General features: G+C 46.2%; 1 protein-coding gene across 1 annotated transcript in view; it reads right to left on the bottom strand.

Moving 5' to 3' along the window:
* Positions 1-2,530: 2,530 nt before the first annotated feature.
* The window catches only part of LOC121453377 (GRB2-associated and regulator of MAPK protein), a 175,444-nt gene continuing 155,948 nt past the window's right edge, over positions 2,531-22,026 (bottom strand). Inside the window, exons 5-6 of the mRNA XM_041660111.1 lie at positions 4,957-5,123; positions 2,531-3,445 (exon numbers count right to left, since the gene is read on the bottom strand). Of these exons, the coding sequence (XP_041516045.1) occupies positions 2,545-3,445; positions 4,957-5,123 (1,068 nt within the window). The 3' untranslated portion in view covers positions 2,531-2,544. The remainder of the gene's footprint in view (positions 3,446-4,956; positions 5,124-22,026) is intronic.

Below are 22,026 nucleotides of genomic sequence, written 5' to 3'. Positions count from 1 at the left end.
AAACAGGAGACAGTGAAAGACAGAAGCATTTTTCCTCTAAAGTATTCCAAGTGTTAGTGTCTTGGGGTATTTACTGTATGTCTTAGAAGGGGCTGTCATTGCTTCCATCTGTGGGCTCCTTAAAGATGGGACACAATACTCTCCATAAATCCACCTTCCAGGAAAACTCCAGAGTCTCTCATGCACACACAGTGTCAGCAACTGTGATTTTGAAACATAAACAAGTTCTCAGAGAGCGGGGGTCATCTCTTTCCTCAGCCTCGGGTCTGGCACACAGAAAGGGCTCAGTGAATGTCCAATCAATGCCTGATTCCAAGGCCTATTCTTGCTCTCAGGGAGGCTCCAGGATCCCAATCAATACAGAGTTGGCACAAGCACACCAGGACCAAAGCAAACTAAAAGAAGATGGACAATCGTATTTTAAGGTTCTTGCAAAAGATGCATCACGGCAATTGTTTATGTGGGGACAACCTTCACAGTAAATGCAAGCCAACCCTGTGGCCTGCGGATGAGCTTGAGAATCACGGTCAAGTGCTGGGTACTAGAGGATGGACAAAGGAAGGTTTGTCAGCAGTGATCACAGTGCCTCTACTGCAGGTTGTCTGTCTTCATTCTCAAGGGAAGTAATGCTCTTGGGCTAGGCAAACTTTCTAAGGAGTTAGTTCCTCTCACCGAGGGTTGCTTTCTGAAACAGATTTTCCACAAGTCTTGGTTGTGAGAGGGCAGAACGGGAACTTCACCAATTCATGAATGGCTTCTGAAGCACTCCAGCTACTTAGTTTTATGGAAGATTCTTTTGACTTGCACTGTAGTATTTACATCTAGGATGCATGTTAGGATGGGATAACGAACTTTGCTTCTTTTAATGTGATCAGAAATGACAAACTAGACTAGGTGTCAATTCATCTCAGCTCTAAATCACAAGATGGAATGAAGGAGCTTTCTAACAAAAAGAAATAGTGACGTACTTCACAGGACTGCAAGTGCTGGCTGCTGACTCTTGCTCTTAACAGTTATTTCTTTTTTGGTGAGTAGGAAGACATGATACGGTCAATCCTTCAGAATACACTACCTCCTGGTGGCCAAACAACCTCACCTGAGAAGCTCTGGTGTGCATCTTGGTAAGAGATTGTCTGCCCAGTTAGAATCTGGGGACAGACCCAGGAACTGTTTGGAGGGTATATTTGTTGCTCAGAAAAAAACAGGAACTCTTTGAGGTTATATGCCTTCAGAGAGTCAAGGGTGGGGATATGATGCTATATTTTAAAGTATTTAATCACATTTAGCAAAATCCTTAGATACGTTCTAGAATTCTCAGAATATGGGTATGGTAATTGTTATTATTAGTTATTATTATTACTTTAGAGGAATAGAAAGAGGAGGTCTGTGGAATGAGCAAGTACTCATTGATATTTACGAATCAGTGCAGAGATGTGGCGTATATAACAGAGAGGTGGTCTGTCTGAGTCACGAGCTTTCCTAACACAAGAGGTGTGGAGAGAAGACCTCACATCTGTGGAGAAATGCTTTTCAGATTTCTCCCTGGGACACATGGGAGGAAGGTGGCTGTCGTGTCCCCAACCATCACATGGGTCTGTAGGAATCAGCCCTCGCAGGGCTTAGATATCACATTAAATCCTTCAACACTCCTGACTGATCACTCCTGAGTTTTCAGGGTGGAGCCTATAAGGCCAAGCTTCAAAGGTCAGGGTCTGAGACTCTTTAGAATCATCCTGCCAACTGGTCTTAGAGAATTCACTCAGTTAAAGGCCCCTAAAACCTCAATGGATATTAGAAAATTAACAGATGTTATTTAAAATATCAGATTCAAAAGTTACATTTCAACATATCTGCATGTGCTGCATAAGAACACACACATACCTATTTTGTTTTTTCTCTGCTCAATAAAACTAGCAGCAGGTACAGATCAAATGGTCATGATCTGTGTCATTTCCAAGGACATCAGATGTCCTCCATCAAATCAAGATTTTTGGAAAATGCCTTTTGATAAAAAGATCTCCACCAAGCATATAACATCAAAGTGTCATTTCACACCACTAACATCGTCAGGCACAAGAGTTGAACAATTGGCATGAAGCAAAGCAAGCCGCAGAATACAAGTAACTGTTGGATGGACGGACGTTGACTCCCCGTGGAAGGGCCTGCTCCCAAGTGTTTATGTCTTTCAGCTTTGGCTGTTTGTAATAAATACCATGCCTTCTTGAAAACCCACTGGAGTAAAAATGAGTTCTCTGAATATGACTTTAGTTCTTTTAGCAGCTGTTGAATGTTGAGTGACGTACAAGGCACACCTCTAAGTGTTCTGTGCAGCATCTTTATTGATGTACAAAATAGCCTGTTCACCATTCAGAAATGGAGTCTGCATAGTAAGACTTTCTCTAGCTCTATTTACAGACGGCTTTTGTTTTGTTTTCTCTCTCTCTCTCTCTCTTTTTTTTAGTGCAAAAACGTGGATTTGAGACCCCGCCCACCCTGCTGGCACACTTTTCCCAGCTCTGTTTCACGCTGACCAAGGACATTTGCCTATATCTTGGGTCTCCAGCCATTTATAAACTGCATTATTTTCTTCACCTGCAGTTTGCTTAGTTTGAAATCCTCTGAGAGGATTTCTTCTGTTAACTGAACAAGCAAATTCCCATCGATCTTTTCCGTGACAAAGAAAGCTATGACGTCTTCAGACAAACCAATGAACCGTAAGGACTTGGACACTTCCTCTATCGAGAGTCCGGATAGGTCGGCAGGTGGCTGCCATGGGGAACCATCCCCACAGGATCTGGGGGCCAGCTGGAGGTGGAGTGGAGATGAGAACGGGTAAGAGACAGCGAAGACGTCCTGCGCGCCCTTTCTCACAAAATACTGGTCCTCGGAGAGGTCCAGCGACCCCGCGGTGGGGTCCTCCTCAGCACCATCAATTTTCAGAGGCAAAGGAGATGTTTCAGGGGTGGTTCTCTGTTCCACTGGCTTTGGGGCCCTTGGGGGCAAGGCAGGGCAGGAGATGCTCTGCTTGGTCATGCCAGCTGCAAGGGAGCGGTCCTCGGAGTTCTCCAGAGAGTAGCTGGCGGACTTGGGGCAACTGGAGCCGCCGCTGCTGCTGAATTCTGCAGAGGCTGTGCTGGGCGGGCTGCCTAAGAGCTCGCAGCCATCAAAGTCAAAAGGGGCCGGGCAGTTTCTCTTTGGTGTGCCAGGTGTCTTCTGTCTGGGGTAGCTGTAGCTCCTGCTTGGATCGAGCAGGAAGTCACTCCGTGTCTGGCTCTCCGATGCTCCCGAGTAATGGTTGGGCCACGAGAGTCTGGAGGCCAGAGCGTCAGCAGAAGGACTTCCAAACGGGGACTTGGGGTCCACAGAGTCACTCTTTATTCGGTTGCAAGGGTAGCAGGAAACAGGGGCACTGTCAGGAGGACTTGGGTCACTCTTCGTGGTGCAGCTTAAAAAACAAAACAAAACACAGAAAAGGAAGTTAGTAAAATATAATTTAACCCTAGCCCTTGGGAGGTAGGGGGAGCTCTGTGAGTTCGAGGCCAACCTGGTTTTCATAGTGAGACCCTCTCTAAAAACAGCCAAACCCCAAGCTTTTCTTTATCATTATTCACAGATGTTATTTCTAAGGTGTAAGGGCAATATGTGTGTGTATGTGTGTGTGTGTGTGCGCGCGCGTCTATGCACACGCACATATATATACATCTTCTTGAATTTAATAAATTACTATTAACTTTTTTCTTAAGAAGACTAAATTTCTTTGTATTAGTAGATATGTGCATAATGATTTGAAATGCTGTAGTAGAGATAAAAATAATATATGCATACACATAAATAATGTATAGTTTAGCTAATAAGAAAGTACAGTTCGTCAGGGCCTGCGTCTTCATATTGAGAAAACTTTTCATGCCACGCTTTGGTCCGACACTGAAGGATAACGTCTGAGGTGGGCAAGGGTGGAGACAGAGTGGTGGCAAGTGTCTCACACAACCATACAAGAACCAAGGCTCTGGACACATCACCACTGTCCATAACTCTGTATCCTCTCCAAGGTCTGCTAGGAAAAAATGCTTCTGACAAAATGCCTATCCTTGCCTTGGTTTCAAACAATAGAGTTAACACATAGCATAAGCATTTTAATGTCCAGACAGGAAAAATGAAATAAAACATGCCTGCAAAGACTCTCAAGTTTAAGAGCACAGGCAGAGGTTCATTCGTCTTGGAGGCCACACTTCCATATTCTCATATTGACGGGGTGGGACCAGAGTATGCTGAAAGGTTGGTGAACAGGCCGAGGGGAGTGGGCGGTCATGTCTGGGGGAGCAGCAGAGGAAACGGGCATTTTGTTTCGCAGAAGAACTTAGTTTTCTGAGAAAAACGGGGATGGTCTGTTTTGTTTCTCTAGACAAACTACAGTTGAAAGTTACATAGAGCCAGACATACTATAACTTGAGCGCAATGAAGAGAACCTTTTAAAAAACAACGCCCATTTGTCAGTAGTGAAGCAGGCTGTGTCTTGTGAGAGCTCAGAGTTCTGGAGAGACCCAGACAGGAGCATCTTTGCAGCCATCGCCAAGAGGGGATTATTCCTGCTGGGTTCAAGTTCAGAGCAGAAGGCCAAGGGGAGAGCTTTTGGGTTTGAGGTCCCGATAGAAGGTGTTGTTTGCTTGTATCCAAGTCAAGATGAAAATAACCAGAGTCAGCTTCCGAGAAGCAATGGAAGCCCGCACGCTGCTTCTAAGAGGAGGGGCTTTCCTTGGTGTCTCACAGACCCTTGTGGAATCTTTTCTTACCATGATACCAGCTATTCCATCAAACCCAGCAGGGGCCAAACTATATTCTTCCTATAACCTTAGCTTTAAGAGGCAAACACCCACTTCCTCTCCCACCCTGCCGCCAGATGATATTCTCAAGCTGGTAAGGAGCTGGGTTGCTGTGGCTTCGGACAGGAAGACTTACATGTTATGCAGCCCTGAAGAATAGTAGGACAGGGTGGGGCTGGGAGAGCGTGTCTGTGGCCGAACAGGCTTGGCTGTGCGAGGAGGGATGGAGGGACTTGTGGATAAAGGCTTGGAGCTTCGGGGTGGAACAGGTGGGGCGTTCAGGAGCCGGCATTCTTCCCTGACCTGGTGTGGGAAAAGAACACTTCAGGTTAGCAACAGACTGATAGGACCAAGGCATGGATTTGGAGACGGGGTGGAAGGTTGAGGGTGAGGTTGTGGAGACAGCTCTGTCTTGCAGGGTTGGGGGGTACTTTAAGCAGTAAAGGCAGTGGGTAAGCAGGAGGCACACAAACAGAAAAATGGGTCAAACAAAAAGGCACACACACATACACACACACACACACACACACACACACACACACACACAAACTACTGCTGGGAACAGACAGATCTGGAAGAAAACTGTGTGGTGAATGTCAACTTCTGCGGAAATAAAGCAAGAAATGGGAAATACAAGCTCGAGGGATGCCAGGATGCATGGAGCAGACGTGGATGTGGGAGGCAATGAGGGTGTCAATCATGACAATGAGAGAGGATCAGGCTCTGCTTGAGTCCTGTTTATTTCCCCAATGCAATCCAAGTGGACTCAAACCTTTGGCAATGTGGACTTCATTTTTTTTTTACACTGATTTTGTATGTGCACACACATGTGGATATGCATGTGTGAGCTGTGCCATGGAACCTGTGTGGAGGTCAGAGGACAATTTATGGGAGTTAGTTCTTTGCATCAACCATTTGGGTCCTGGAGATCAAATTTAGGCCATGAGGCTTGGTGGCCTTTACCATTGAGCCTTCTGGGGCAAAATGTGGGCTTTCTTCAGGGCTAAGGCTCCACTGACAGCTATGTCTGGTGCCTCTCAGATATTGATGTGTCTAAATTCAGTGACCTCGTTAAGATGCAGATTTGAATTTAGGAGATCCAGTCTGGGCTCTGAGAGTTGACATTTTCTTTCCATCTTTTACGGTGCTGAACTCAGGGCACTGTATATGCTAGGCAAATGTTCTAGCTACTGAGCTATGATCAGCCCTTTCAAAGGTTATTGTTGAAGCCAGACAGGGTGTTACATGCCTGTAATTCCAGCACTCAGACGGCCACAGCAGTAGGATTGCCATGAGCTAAGGCTAGCCAAGGCTCCATAGTGAGAGTCTGTTTCAAGAAAGCTCCGGAGCCACTACCTTTTTTTTTTCTTCCTTTCCTTTCCTTTCCTTTCCTTTCCTTTCCTTTCCTTCTCTTCCCTCTCCTTCCCTTTCTCTTCTTTCCCTTCTCTTCCCCTTCCTTCCTTCTTTCCTTCCTTCCTTCCTTCCTTTCTCCCTCCCTCCCTCTTTTCCTTTCCTTTCTTTTGTTTGCCCCCACCTCTTTTTTTTTTTTTTGGTACAGTTTTCAAAGTCAGTCATGCCGGCTTGGAACTTGTGACCCACACCTGCTGCAACCTTCTGGGTAGCTGGGTTTACAGAAAGGCACGACTGTGTCTGGCAGAGTCTGTATTTCCTACAAGCAGCAGGGTGATTGTGATGCTATAGGTCTATGGACCACACAGCTGCAGAGGGAGCAACGAGGTAGTACTCCAGTTCTAGAGCAGAACTTTCACTGATACGAAGCTACCTCGCCGGTCAGATGGCCTCCACTCATCTCCATACTGGGGAGGATCCAGGTGACCTAGGATGCCTGGGGCTTCAGCCACATGACTGTCCTTACCCAAGCTGGCTTTCTGGTCACTCTAGCTTTTCTCAATATGAAGCATGACTATAGCATGCCCTTCTCCATGTCAGGCAGCAGGGGGCACTTGATGCCTGGCTGTGCTAGTCCACTCTGAACCTCTGAGACTCTGAGACATCCCCCACTAGCTTTCAGGCTGCGTTCCCGGCATTTCTCTTACCTTTTCCAGCAACAACGTGTCTTAGGGACAACGGAAATAGCAAATGCCCAGCAGCTTTGGTGACGAGGATGCTGAAGATGAAATGGACGGGCTCATATGATACAATATACTTTCTTTGTTGAACTACACACTGGGCCTCCAACTGGAGTCCAGGCCCGATTCTCTCGCTAAAGAAAATCAGCTGGAAAAGGAAGCCAGGTGATGATGAATAGTGCCTTGAACCTTGATTCAAGTGAGGTGGAAGCAATCTTATTTTTTATTAAGTTTTTTGAGACAGAATCATTTTGAATGATTTACTTATTTTCAGTTTATGAGCATTGATTGGTGTTTTACCTGCATATCTGTCAATGTGTATGAGGGTGTCAGGACCCTTGGAAATGGGAGTTACAGACAGTTGTAAGCTGCCATGTGGGTGCTGGGAATCAAACCCAGGTCCTCTGAAAGAGCAGCCAATACTCTTAACCACTGAGCCATCTCTCCAGCCTGGAGACAGAATTATTATACAGCCTCACTGGTCTTAAACTTTGTATGTAGTAAAGGATGACCCTGAACCCATCTTTCTGCCTGTACCCCCCAAGTGCTGGGCTTACAGGTATACCCTACCGTAGCTAATGGGGGTGATTAAAGAGCACCCTTCACTGTATTCATCATGGCACTGGGGGTTTCTGCTCCTGCCCACAGAACCCCTAGTCCTAGGACTGGGTTGGGAAGAAGAGGGCAAGCAGCTCTACAAACTAAAGCAAAATACTTGGGTAGGAGATGTCCTCCTCAATGGCTAGAGCAAGTTTTCTGTTTTGTTGCCTTTCAAAAAGGTAATGCTGCAGAAAAGTAGCCCTTATCAAAGCTCTGCAGCAAATACAGACCGCTGCAGAAAACCACAACAGGTCACAGTGCAGACACCAACTGCTCATGTAGGGTGCATCCCAAGGGATACACCTATGGTACAAACCTCTGCACTAAAGGGCGCATCCCAAGGGATACACCTACAGTACAAACCTCTGCACTAAAGGCTCATGAGATAGTTTGGAAGAGCAAAGATTATAAGAACCAGGGGACCAGGCAATCTGCTGTAATCTTTTCTCCTAGAAATGACAGGGAAGCCACACCTATGACACCTCAACAATATGGCTACCTAAATGAGACCTCAACAAGGACACCACCATAGACAGGCTAAAGAGGAAGACGGAAAATACGGGTCTTGTCCTTATACAAAGAACTACAGGAAGCTAAGGGCGAGAGGAGTCTTTCCCCAGGGAGGAGTCCGCTTATTGATTACTCAATACCAAGATGTCAGCTCTGAAAGCATGTTCATGCAAACAACAGCGAAAGAAATCAGAGAGTTGTATTTATGTATTTATGTGCTTATATATATTTGGAAAAATAGCAATTATAAACAAAGAGGACATGAACTTGAAAGAGAATGGGGAGGTTGAATGAAGAAAAGGAATGGAAGGAAACAATTATATTTTTATTTTTAATAGATTTATTCATTTTATTTTATGTGTTTTGCCTACATGTATGTATGTGTGCCACATGTGTGCTTGGCACCCACAAAAATAAGAAGAGGGCACTGGTCCCCTAAAACTGGAGTTATGGATAGTTGTAAGCCACCACATAGGTACTGAGAACTGGACCAGGTCTTCCACAAGAGCAGCAAGTGCTTGTTGCCTCTGAATTAATTAAAATAAAAGGTGGGCGAGGTGTGGTGGTCTATGTACGCATCTTTGATTTGGTTTGGAGGCAGAGGCAGGCGATCTCCGTGAGTTTGGTTTAGAGAGTGAGTTCCAGACTAACTAGAACTACATAGTTAGACCTTGTCTCAAAAACTAAACAACCCTTCTTAAAGAAAAAAAAAGATGGTAGCGGTGGGTAACTACAGAAAGGGACCCATAAGCAATGGGGTCTGCAGAGCGGGGAGGACTGTTCAGCTCTGACACTGGGGTGCTCTGCTTTTCTCAAGAGGAACTGGCTAATGTTTTAATATTTTTTTTTAAATAAATGACTTCTCAATATCATAATTAAGCACAATGTAAAGAAAAAGCTTAGAGATGAATTCAATTTGGAATATCTACATTTTAGAATCAGTCATTAGGTATGATACTTCATTAGGGACAGCCTCCCTCGCCCGTCACCTGAGATGTGCTGAGATGCCCGTTGCAAGGTGCATTTCAATTTAGAATATTTGGCTGACCTTAACCTTGGAACTCTAAAAACCACCCACTTGCAGCTGAATGCGGTCTGTTCCCCCTTCCTGTTCTTATGACTAAAGCACCTGGGGTGTTTGGACAGCACCTTCATAGCTCGGCGGTTCTGAAGTTCTTCCTGTGGGTGGGGGAAGGTGCACAGGAAGCAGCTCTAGATGTCAGCGCCTGCTGTAGGGGAGCTGTGGCTAATGGAGGGTTTACAGCCAAACTTCAGAATGGAATCTGGGACACAGGCCGTGTTAGGGGCTTCCCCAGGCTCGGAAAGGAGTCTGGGTCTAACTCAGTTCATGAAAAGACCAAGCTTCCTTAAAACGTCCTTTGGAAAGACGGTCATATTAAAAGCGACAACTAATCCTCAGCATGGATTCTGAGCATCTTCCTGCACAGGCACAGAATGAGGGACTCGTGCTGCCCCGGGCTGGCAGAAAGGGCAGTCCTCAATGCAGTGAGGTCGCTTTCAGCTTGGGCTGCAGATACGGCTTCTCTGATGAAGTCCTATTTCACGACAGTATGGGAAGGATTACATGCTTCGGCGGGATGTACACATCCTGGCATTTGGAGGTTATAAACAGTGAAGGTTGGTTGTGCCATCTTATATCCTGTCTTTCATGCTAGCTCTCAGTCTACTCTTCTTTGCTTCTTGATTTGATTCAACACAAGACATTTATATCCAAGAAGAGGGTAGCTATGCTGTAAATGAATTTTATCTCACAATAAAAGCTAACCGACAGGGCAGGATGGCCAAGCAGCCTGTTTCCTACTTTCTCCCGTATTCAGTTCACTTTCACGTGCTACACGCCCAGCATATTCCTTCTGGAAGTCTCTGCATGTGGCTTTCATCATGCTCTTGCCCAGTTGATGAAGACTAGCCTTGGCTGGTCTTCCACTGAGGCATTTGCAGGCTAGCACTGACCCATCTTCCTGGGCCAATTCTCAGACTCTTCTTCCTCCCTCCTCCTTCCGTCCCCCACCCAAGCTATTCCTTCTCCTCTTCCTCCCTAGCAATGGATCTGTTTGGAGGCTCCTCTGTCACTTTAAGGACCTTGTGCTTTCCTGACTCTCCTCTGTTATAGTTTCTTGCTAGCCATCACACTCAATCGACCATTCCTGCTGTCTGGTCCTAAAGGCCACATGTTCTCTCTAGCCACTAGGACAGATCCCTGATTCTGAGCTAGGCTAACACACTGTTACAGCGATTCACCCTTCATGTGCAGTTTTTTTTTTAATTTTTAATTTTGTTTAAAAAAGAAAACATACTATCTTTTTTCATTATACATACCAATCTAAGTTCCCAGTCGCTCCCCTCCACATACCCCCTCCACACACCCCCATCCACTCCTCAGAGAGGGCAAGGCGCATTGCTTTGGGGGAAGATCCAAGGTCCTCCCTACTATATCTAGGCTAAAAAGGTATCCATCCAAAGAGAATAGGTTCCCAAAAAGCCAGGACAAGCAGTAGGGCTAAATCCTGGTGTCATTGCCAGTGGCCCCTCAGTCTGCCCCAGCCATGCAACTGTCACCCACATTCAGAGGGACCAGTTTGGTCTTATGGTTGTTCCTTCCCAGTCTGGCTGGTGTTGGTGAGCTCCCATTAGCTCAGGTAGACTCTTTCAGTGGGTGAACCCATCATGGTTTTGACCTCTTTGCTCATATTCTCATTCCTCCCATTCTTCAACTGGACTTTGGGGCATGTGTATTTAATTACCTCAAAAATGACTCAAAGAGAGTCAAAATAAAATGGATCAATGTCATTGTTACTACTCTCTAGTACTGCTGGAATATGTTACACAGAGCTTCAGTGAAAATTTAACTAAATAGGTTAATTTCTTTAAAATAAAAAATGCAGCAGAAATGCACTTCTACGTTTAAATTTAAACTGGACATATCTTTTACATTCTAATGTGGAAAATTAGATTAAGTCACATGGGCTCGGTGTAAGTTTCTGTGGCACCTGGCATACAGACCACCATCCTGTCTCTATCGTAATTTGATATGCTAATGGGGTAAAAAGACAATAACTAAATTCCTCAACTAGAAATGGCATGAATGGTCAGCGTTCCCATCTCCTGATAATTCCTATCCCCAAATAGGCATCTTATACACTATTCTGTGCCTGGCAGATGAGGGCTTTCAGAACTTCAGTTGGCAACAAGGCGCCTGTGTTTTCAGGAACAAACGCTAAGCTTGCTCTGTGAGGAACAACGTTCTGTTTCGAGTGACTGTTCACTGGATCACAGGTGACCTTCGCCCATCTCTAGGGGACGTCTGGGTGTTCATAGACATTCTCTGCACCAGCCTCCCCTGTTTAAGCAAAAGCCAGAGGACACAGTATGGACCCAGGTGACAGTGTGAAAGCTGGCTCCCACCAACCCAGAGCCTTGCCACCTTGGTCCCCAGGGGTCCTCCCATATCTTACCAAACACACAGAGCCTTGCCACCTTGATCCCCGGGGTCCTCCATCATCTTACCAAACACACAGAGCCTTGCCACCTTGATCCCCAGGGTCCTCCCTCATCTTACCAAACACACAGAGCCTTGCCACCTTGATCCCCAGGGGTCTTCCCTCATCTTACCAAACACACAGAGCTTTGCCATCTTGATCCCCAGGGGGTCCTCCTTCATCTTACCAAACACACAGAGCTTTGCCATCTTGATCCCCAGGGGTCCTCCTTCATCTTACCAAACACACAGAGCCTTGCCACCTTGATCCCCAGGGGTCTTCCTTCATCTTACCAAACACACAGAGCCTTGCCACCTTGGTCCCCGGGGTCCTCCCTCATCTTACCAAACACAAGCCACTACTACTGTGGGCCACTTGTTCTTGGTATTAACACAGGTGACAGCTAGAGCTAAATAGAAAGTTAATTTATGTAAAAGCACAACTGTGAGTTGGTCTTCCAGAGCCTACGTGGTACAGGGAGGTACATTCATGTTCCTGCAATCTAACTCACAGAAAACATCTAAGAGAGCAAAAAGAAAACTGTCGCAGGCGTCTGTCCTGGCGTCAATAGCTAGGACATGGTCTACTTGCACGGTTTCTAAGAGTCTACTGACTCCTTCCCTACATAGTTAACTTCGTTTTTCTACTTAGACGTTCAAGTGCATGTCGAGTGTCTACCACTGAGGTTGGGCTGAGTGTACAAAAATAAGTTAACTCCCAGAGTTAGCTCTAAGGGAGGGAAACAAATACAACAAAGATAAAAACTGGTATGTGTATTAATAGAACTATGAGCAAAGGTTCATGGGAGTACCATGAATTTACTCAAGATAGCAGCAGAATAAATTCATAGGATGCTTGAGTGGAAAAGTCTTGGGGAAGCAGAATTAAGGGTGTAAGAAAGGCGTAGAGGGCACGATGTTAGAAGCCCGGTGCACCTAGCATCCACATTTAATATCTAACAACCACACAGAGCCACGTAATAGTGGCAGAAACTCAGAAGAAGAGGGCAGGGAGAAACCGTGACATTCAAGGCTGAAAATACTGCTTGGACTAGACTTTGTACTCACTGATGGAATCTGAAGTCCTGGTGGCACTGAGTGAGCCCCCAAGGGAAGAACGATGGAATGGCGGGGTGAAGGAGAGAAGACTGCGGACAGAAGATGCAGGGTGAAGATGGAGAAGCATTACTGTAAGGTGTCAGGAAGCCCGAGAAGGTGGAGAAGAAGCACCATACGGCACTCAGCGGGTCACTGGAAGGCTCAGCAAATAGGGCGTGAGTGATGGGAAGGGCACAGAAGGCACATTCCGGTGAAAAGGAAAAAAGAATGGAGAGTCAGTGGGACCGGCCACTTACTGGCCACTTGCTTCTGATAATGGCCAGGAAGGAAGGACGAGCGGACACATGTTAGAGAACCTTGAGAAATGTGCCTGGGCACATCTCATGCACCTCTGGGCCTGTAAGGTGAACTCCCACTGATGAGGATGGGAAGGAGAACGAACACAGACTCTCACTGATTCCTGCCTTTGCCGTGCCCCTGCTGGCCACACCCCACTAGAAAACTGACGTGAGCTAACTTACCCGTGTGCTAACTTACCCGCAATCAGCTCGCCTGAGGATAAAATGGATCTAATAGCATGGTGGTGGTGGTGGGGGCTCCCGAAGGAGTCAAACACAACTTCAATAGCTGGGCCGAAACCAAATGCATCATGGGATGGGACACTCTTTGGCTTTTTTTGAAGATGGACTGGAAAGTTAGACTTGAGCTCTTGCCTCCCGGGAACAGGTATTTAACCTTTCCTGCCCCCTAAAAGCAGCGGTTACAGCTCTGCTTAGCTGTGAGAGCATCTGGCCAGGAACAGGGTAAAGGACAACAGTTGGGAAAAAATGGATAACTGTTTTTTTTTTCTTGAAATGCCCATGTTAAGAATACTTTATGAAAGTTTAATTGTACAAAGTGGGTTCCTGTGTGGTTGGAAAACAGGCTAGAAAAATATATGTTTTTACAACAAAAATTCAAGTTTTGCATGTTGTTGTGGTATTTTTACATAAAATGAAAGTTTATTTTCTCCTACTCCATAATTTTGTCATATACTTCCTGGGATTAAAAGAATACAAAAAAATAAAAGTTGCCTCAAGTATCTACGAAGGGTGAGACTTTGATTAGGTGACATTTCTTAAGAAGCCTTTATTTCTGGATATGCTGGAACTCCCTGCTCTTACTCTGGATGGAATACACCTCCACTAGCTGGCTAGTGAGACAGCTTAGGAAAAGGAAACAGATCACATCACCAGCCACATTCTTTGCTTACCATCCTTTAGACGTCTTTCTGGGAAAAACTCAGTTTTATAGCAGAGGCTGAAGGGAAGCAAGTGGGCGTGGGGACACACCCGCCGAGGTCACGCCTCTTTAGAGCTTACTCCCTAAACCTACCTGGCACACCTGGCGGTGGTGGTGCTGCTGCTGCTGGGGGGCGGGGCGGGGCGGGGCGGGGCGGGGGTAACCTGCCGAAAAGATTACACTGCCTGGAACTGTGAGCTTTTGACTCCTCACCTGAGCTGAGTCTTATGCTTCCATACTGAGCCCTTCAGACACAGACATCCCAGTGCTGAGCTTGGTGGAAAGACGGACTCACCTTCAGTATGACTTTCTTCTCCAAAAGAACCAAACTGAGGCCAGTGCTGGCAGTCCAAAGAAAGGAGTTTTATAACCACGCTGCCTTGAACTTTGTAACCTTGCCTTCCCTGCGTGCTCTCTGCCCTGCGTTTTACATTTCTTCCCACACTCTGTCTCCCAGATAACAAAATCATTACAGCCCTAAGAAATCTTCTTTATAAAGAGGCTTTTATACAAAGAGTTCATAACCCTGTCACATAGCCATAAGTGGGTATTTTCAGCCAAACAGAAACACAAGTTTTATCTTATCAAAATGCAATGAATGAATCTCCACTGGATTAATTACCCAAGGCCGACCTACAGTCTAAATCCCCATTCTCAGCCCTGGTGTCTTATTTTCCTTCCTTTCATTGCACTTGGACCACAAGGATCTGAGACAGAGCCTACTGGGAGAGGGCCTCCAATATTCAAGCCTCAGGCAAGGGCGACCAAGACGGAGCTGCAGTTACTCAGCTGGAGGCAAGAAGGGCAAGCGGCTCTGAAAGAGAGCTGTTGTTTAAGATCAAGGGTGCCATGCAGTTGGGGCCTAGGATAAAGACTTTCCTGAGAAAGGAGAGAATATATGACATATATCACTCAGGGCATATAGCTTTCCTGTCCTCAGTGAATGTCTGAAACATGACTTTCCCACCAGGGTACTATAATTATCTTTATTAGCATACTAGTCACCGAGAGTTCCAGTGGACATAGGAGGGGGAAAAAAAAAGACTTAGTTTAAAAAATTTCATTTAAAAACAACCTACCTGAAATGGAAGGCAATTAGTTTCAGAATTACCAAAACAGCATACTAATTTAGACGTCATTTCAATTAATAAATGAAAGCCCAGGTATGGCTTACTTACAAAGTATTCCTCAAAAGTTGTAATTAAAAGTAATTAAATGCCGAAGTTCTAGGAGACCTCATTAATTAGTGGAATCCTGAATGGAGGCTATTGTAGAGTAGTTAGCTTGATGCAAATTATCACTTCCGCATCTTTTTCCTGCCCGGGGACTGAAAACCAGGGCCTCGTGCACACCAAGCAAGCATTTCAGTGCTGAGCTATATAAACCCGCAGGCTCCAGTTTTCAATTTCTAATGGCTTTCAATTTAAACGAATATTAATACATCGGATGTTCTTGGGTAAACCTGTCTTGTAATGCCTTTTCTGATATGAACATGCTTTTCTTTAAAGATGAGAAGACGTAGGATCATTTGTGTGTAGTGTGTGTGAGTGCAGGTGCACACATACCATGGCGTGCATGCGGAAGTCGTGGAACTCTTTACGGAAGAGCCAGCTCTTTCTTTCCTACCAGGAGTTCTTGGAGATGAACTCGGGTTGTCAGCCTTACATGTGAAGTATACTTAGCCACCTCACTGGCTCCTCCCTACATTTGATAAGGGGGAAAATGCAAAGATAAAATACAAAATTGTGGTTGAATTGTTTCTCATGATCACTTCTCTTAGTTCACAGACAAACCTTTTCACAGATCTTTCTGAACCTGGGTAGTTATGAAAGACCCAAATTCAGAGGCAGGGGCACCCAGGGCTAAAGGGCCGGTGATGCCACAATCCAGCTTGGCTGCGCCAGAGGAAGGGAGAGTTCCACCATGGCAGCTTGGCTCCAGACAGCTATGCAGGCAGCCTGGGAATATTAGCTCCTTGACACTTGTACACAGGCACACTTTTTACAAGCACCCTCAAGTTCTTCACACCCCTTCAGTCCCCTTGAAATGACACTTGTTACTGGGATCCTCAGAGAACTGGGTGATAGTGTAGTTTCTTACCATTGGGTTTATGGATCTCCCTCCATTGCCAGATAACTGTGAGAGACACTTACCCTGTGAGGTGTTTTCAAAGGCAAGTTAAAATACTGTTCTAGTTGTGTTTTTAAATTTACTTATGTATACAGTGTTTCGCCTGCATGTCTGCCTGAAGGCCAGAAGAGGGCATCAGATTTCATTACAGATGGTTGTGAGCCACCATGTTCTTGTTGGGAACTGAACTCAGGACCTCTGGAAGAGTAGCCAGTGCTCTTAACCCCTAGGCCAACTCTCCACCTCTGTTCTAGTTTTAAAATCAAGTGTTCTCTTGTATGAATATTGATCTGCCTCTCTGGACTTGCACATGCCTGTGTCCTGACCCTTTGGAGGGACCTTACTTTCCCTCTGCACCCATTAGTCAAGGAAGGATGGGATGTTGGGGACAAACCTCAGCCGTCCACACATCCTGTAGGTCTCATTGTGGTGTGTTCCCTTAAGGCATTATTAATGATGAATGTCCCACCTACTAATGATGAGTGACATCATTCTTCCTCCTACAGCCCAGTCCTCATGCCTGCCTCTCAGGAGCTACAAGGACACCCTGTCTGTCTGAAAGGGCAACATCACTTTCTATCTGGCTGTGAGCTGGAACCCAGCCTACATTCAATTACTGCTCCTCTTCATTTTGAATGTTTACTAAGTGCTAAGGAGTCGTGCCAAGTCCTTTGTGTAACACAATAACACAGTGAAGAACTTATCATCCCACAGGCACTGACTCTGGAGGGCTCCATATTTTGCCCAAGTGTAAAGCTGCTAAGCTGAATGAGGATGCTGCTCCACATGGGGCTCTCAGGCGCGACTACATGTAGTGATCTATCCTGTGGTGTGGATATCAGTGCTCCCCTGAGTTCTGCCACTGGGGAAATGACTCCAGGGATCTAGGTATCTTCCATTCCCACTGACTGTTAAGCTTGCTGAAGCCTACTCAGACACTGGCTTCCAGCTGAAATGAGTTTCTTCTAGTGCCTGTTGCACCAGGGCCCAGTCAGCCCAGCTGTCCACTCAGGCTCTAAGGTCTTACGTGGTGTGCTTCATTAAGGGCATTATTAATGATGGGTTTCCCACCTTCTAATGACGAGTGACTTCATTCCTTCTCCTATAGCTCAGTTCTCATACCCCGCCTCCTCTTTGCAGCTGCAAAAGCATCCTGTCCTTCAGAAGAGTTAACAAATTCACAAACACTGTAGCAAAACTGGGTGAGATCAGCAGCTCCAATCCAGAGCTCATCCCAAGTCTTCCTTTCACCAGCATTACAGATTGGGCAATACCCACAACCAGCTAAGTGAATTTACAGAAGCTGCTGGTCCCAGATAGGATGCTGCTGCCCAAATGGCGTCAGAAGGTGGAGACCTGGAGATGAAGTTGGCTGTTTTGGAGTTGGGGATTGAACTGATGCTTCGTGCATGCTAGATAAGTTCTCTGCTTCCAAGCTTCCAAGTCTGACCTTTAGTCAGACTCTAGGCTTCACACCTCTGGTCAGACCCTGGGCTTCGCATCTCCCATCAGACCCTGGGCTTCACACCTCCCATCAGACCCTGAGGATCACACCTCCCGTCAGACCCTGAGCATCACACCTCCCATCAGACTCTGAGTATCACACCTCCCATCAGACTCTGAGCATCACACCTCAGGTCAGACCCTAAGCATCACACCTCAGGTCAGACTTGGGCTTCACACCTCTGGTCAGACACTGAACTTCACACCTCCCATCATACCCTGAGCTTCACACCTCCCATCAGACTCTGAGCTTCACACCTCTGGTCAGACCCTGAGCTTCTCACCTCCGGTCAGACACTGAGCATCACACCTCTGGTCAGACCATGAATTTTTTTGGTATTTTTTCCTACTTTTTGCTATTTTCTTGTAAAAAAAATTCATCCTATGTGGTCACCATAGCTAGCATTGTGCTACGTAAGGTCACTTTCATAGAAGTGTGTACTGTATACTGAGCATGCACTCCTATCTCTAACACTCTTCTCTCCCCACTCTTGGTTCCCCTAAATAGGTCCACTTCTACTTTCAACACACACACACACACACACACACACACACACACACACGTGCACTTTTATGTATTTGTATAAAACTGGGATCCTCAAATAACAGAAAACATAGGCTGTTTGTCTTTCTGAGACTAATTCCCTTAATGTAATCATTTCTAGTTATATCAATTTCCTGCAAATGATGACTTTGTCCTTCCTAGCTGCACAGATTTCCACAGTGTACAAACAGCACACTTTCCTTCTCCATCCCTCTGCTGTTGGACACCTGGGCTGCTTCTGTAACTTGGCTAATGTCAACAGCGCTGTTCTAAACACTGAAGAACAAGTCTCTGAGATGCTGACTTCAGGTAAACAGGAGGCGCTGCACTTCTGATAGCTACTAGAGGTGGGGACGGGGAGAGGGAAAAGTAGGGCCCAGGCAGACAGAGAGGGACAGAGGAGTTCTTGAAGACTGTCGCATGTCAAGTGTCTGGGTAAACGTTCTATAAACATTAGGGGGCTGGAGTCATAGCTCAGTGGTTAGGAACCCTGGGTGTTCTTCCAGAGTACCCAGGTTCAGTGCCCAGCATACACATGGCAGCTTAGAACTGTCAACAACTCCAGTTCCAGGAGAGCTGACACCGTCACACAGACATGAATGCAGGCAAAAGACCAAAGCACATAAAATAAAATAAATTATTAAAAAATATTAGGCACTATTCAGGAATTAAAGTCATGAATAGAGGCCCACAAGGAAGAATGAGTTATTATAAACTCATGGATCAAAGGATAATGTACTTAAGAATAACTTTCAGGTCATCACAGTATAGAGATCCTTGCAAAACTCATCCAAAATTACCTTTATTTATTACACGTGTGTGTACATGCACATGAGCCACGATACAAGTGTGGGGGTCAGACAGCTCACAGGTATTGGCTGGGCACTCCTGCCACGTGAGTCTCAGCTACTGAGCTCAAGCTGTCAGGCCTGGTGACAAGCACATCTCGCCTGCCCACCTAACAAGGCCTGAAGGTGACAATGGCCTGCCAGGGAGCGTGGCATGGTCCTTAACTTCTGCTCTGCTGTACAGTGGCAGAGTTCCTTCTCCCTAGACATCATTTCCTTTTGCTTTTCCCTAAGACACTTCTGTCAAGAGGAGTGCTCTCCTATTCCAGAGAGGCGAGTGGTAGCATGCTGTTAAAAGCCCCTGGGAAACTGTCTTTACCGAGAGGCGTCATGATGACGGTGTAATTCTAAGTTTCGCACAAAGAAACAAAGGCCATCAGTGTCCACTAGAGAGAAAACACAAAGCACAACTCAGCAGCAACGGGTAGGCATCTGGGACGAAAAGGATGAGCAGACAGGCACCAAGGACAGCACTGCACCGCAGGACCGCACCGCAGCAGCAGTAACAGGCCAGCACCGCACCACAGGACCGCACCACAAGACCGCACCACAGGACCACACGGCAGCGGCCGTAACAGGCCAGCACCGCACCACAGGACCGCAGGGCAGTGGCAGTAACAGGCCAGCACCGCACCACAGGACCGCAGGGCAGTGGCAGTAACAGGCCAGCACCGCACCACAGGACCGCAGGGCAGTGGCAGTAACAGGCCAGCACCGCACCACAGGACCGCAGGGCAGTGGCAGTAACAGGCCAGCACCGCACCACAGGACCGCAGGGCAGTGGCAGTAACAGGCCAGCACCGCACCACAGGACCGCACAGCAGCGGCAGTAACAGGCCAGCACCGCACCACAGGACCGCACCACAGGACTGCACCACACCACAGGACTGCACCACAGGACTGCACCACACCACAGGACTGCACCACAGGACTGCACCACACCACAGGACCGCACCACAGCACCGCACCACAGCACCGCACCACAGGACTGCACCACAGGACCGCAGGGCAGCGGCAGTAACAGGACAGCTCGCCTCCTGTTTGTGCACACACTCTTTTGTTGGCTGTTCTACTGCTCTAGCAGTTCCTGCAGGGGACGGTCAACTTCCTAGATAAGTGTTCTGCTGGCTTTGGTTACGGTTTAAGTGAGACATTTCTCCCAAAGGAACATGTGTTTGAATATTTGGTCTCCAGCTGGTGGAGCTGTTGTGGAATGCAATGGAACCCTGAGGAGGTGGAGCTCAGTTGGAAGGCATTGATAATGGGAGGTGGGTACTTCTTATCACTCTCTCTGCTTCCTGCCTGGTGACAACCTGATAGTTGCTATATACTTTCCCTGCCGCAGACCCTACCATTAGTCCAGATAACGCTTCCCACAGGACACTTCCACCACATCGGTTTTGTTACAGTGACTTCAGGGATTGGGTGGAGTGGGCGCTCGAAACAAGGCCATCTCTCTCTCAGCACTCCAAATACCCAAGGCAGAACTCTGAGTTCACTCTATGGGAACACTTGAATTTATACCCCATTAAAGTTCTTGTTTGAAAATTATAAGCTGAAGCCACATCTAACTGTCATGACAGTCTCTGGTTTCCCCACACATACTAAAAATGGAAAATTCATTTCACGGTCACAGAACCAATAAAAAAAATGGCTTCAGTTAAAATATCTAGCCTTTCCTTACAAAGTAAATGATTTTCAGGTGTTTATAACACACCCTTTGTGTTTATCGTGTTTTATAAACACTAGGCATGCTGAGAAGAGTTTCTTGTGTCATGAGAAATTACAGCATGGACTAGAGGCCTGGGTCTTTCTCTCTGGCATTTGCTTTTAGTTTCAAATTTAAGTCTGATGTTTTTCTTTTAGACCCAAGGTAAAGACAGGATGACAGCTCAGTCATTTCTTTTTAAAGTTATTGTAAGTACCATCAAGAGGTTTAAATCATTATAAAAATGCTGCTAACTCTTATGCAAGTGACTTAACACAGATTGATGGAACAAAAACTGCACTTTAAAAACTGTGTACATCAAATGAAAAATATCTTGTTGGCAACCCTGTTTACAAATTTCAGTGACCTCAGATCAGCCACGCGGCAGTGACCTTTGAGGAAAGGCGGTCTCGGTGCCCATCAGAGTCAATGCAATCTTGCAAACTGACCTATATTCTTGCCAAAAGCCCCTAGGAACCCACCCAACCTCAGGGATGTGCCAAATAACCTCAGGCACTTCTCTCCATGAACACCTAGGAAAAGTATTCATCCATCAGGGATGAAGAAATTCTGAGATAACCAAAGCTGATCACAAGAAGCACAGGATTTGGGGCAATACACTGAAACATGCAACAGCACAAAACAACATTAATCCCCCTCACCCCCCAAAAAGCTCTCAATCTTTAGTAGGCAAGGAATCAGTCATGGTCATGATGGGACTTCTTAACATTGATATTCCTGTTCATCTGTCACTAGCCACAAAACACAACAATAACAAAAAACCAAGTGATATTAGTTTCCAGTCTCTAGATTTGGTTGCATAAGTGACCCTGGGTGTGATCGTTTTGATGAGCACACCTGAGTCAATTAACAAACATTTGGGCCACCGCAAGTAAGGCAGGACCAAAGTTCAATAGGAAAAACTCAGGTAGTTGTGTTCCTGATACAGATCATTGTTGATCATGAAGTCACGTCAGACATATTGCTGAGGTCTGACATCATTAAGGGTGTCTAGCACTTGCTAGGAAGGGTGTCCTGTACTTGTATTTATTTATTGAAAATCCTTAGGGAACCTCTGACATGAATATAAGGTTTAAAGGTTTGAGGACCTCAAGTCACCCAGAATTCAGCAAAAATTCTAGGATCTCCTATTGAATGCAGGTATTTCTCTGCATTGTGCCTGGAGTCTTTGAAAGGTTCTGTAGAAGCACAGCACAGTCCAGTCTTGCGGTATCTGGGAAGCCGAAAGGGAATCTTGTCTTAGGAAACCTCTGTAACAGCAAGGACCCTTTGTGGGCAGCCGGTCAGATGTCTGGGATGAACTCCTGCCAACCCCAGGCTGTCCACACTTTGGCTCCAGCTTTCTGACTGCCCCTTCATGCACGCTCCATAGAACCTACGCACTTAGGCCATCTCTGGATCCACATCCTCTTT

This window comes from Microtus oregoni, unplaced genomic scaffold (genome assembly GCF_018167655.1).
Source record: "Microtus oregoni isolate MIOR12 unplaced genomic scaffold, Mior012 000011F_ref0000422, whole genome shotgun sequence".
In the NCBI taxonomy this organism is placed as follows: Eukaryota; Metazoa; Chordata; class Mammalia; order Rodentia; family Cricetidae; genus Microtus; species Microtus oregoni.
The sequence above is the reverse complement of the archived record's forward strand: the minus strand, read 5'-3'. Positions and strand labels throughout refer to the sequence as shown.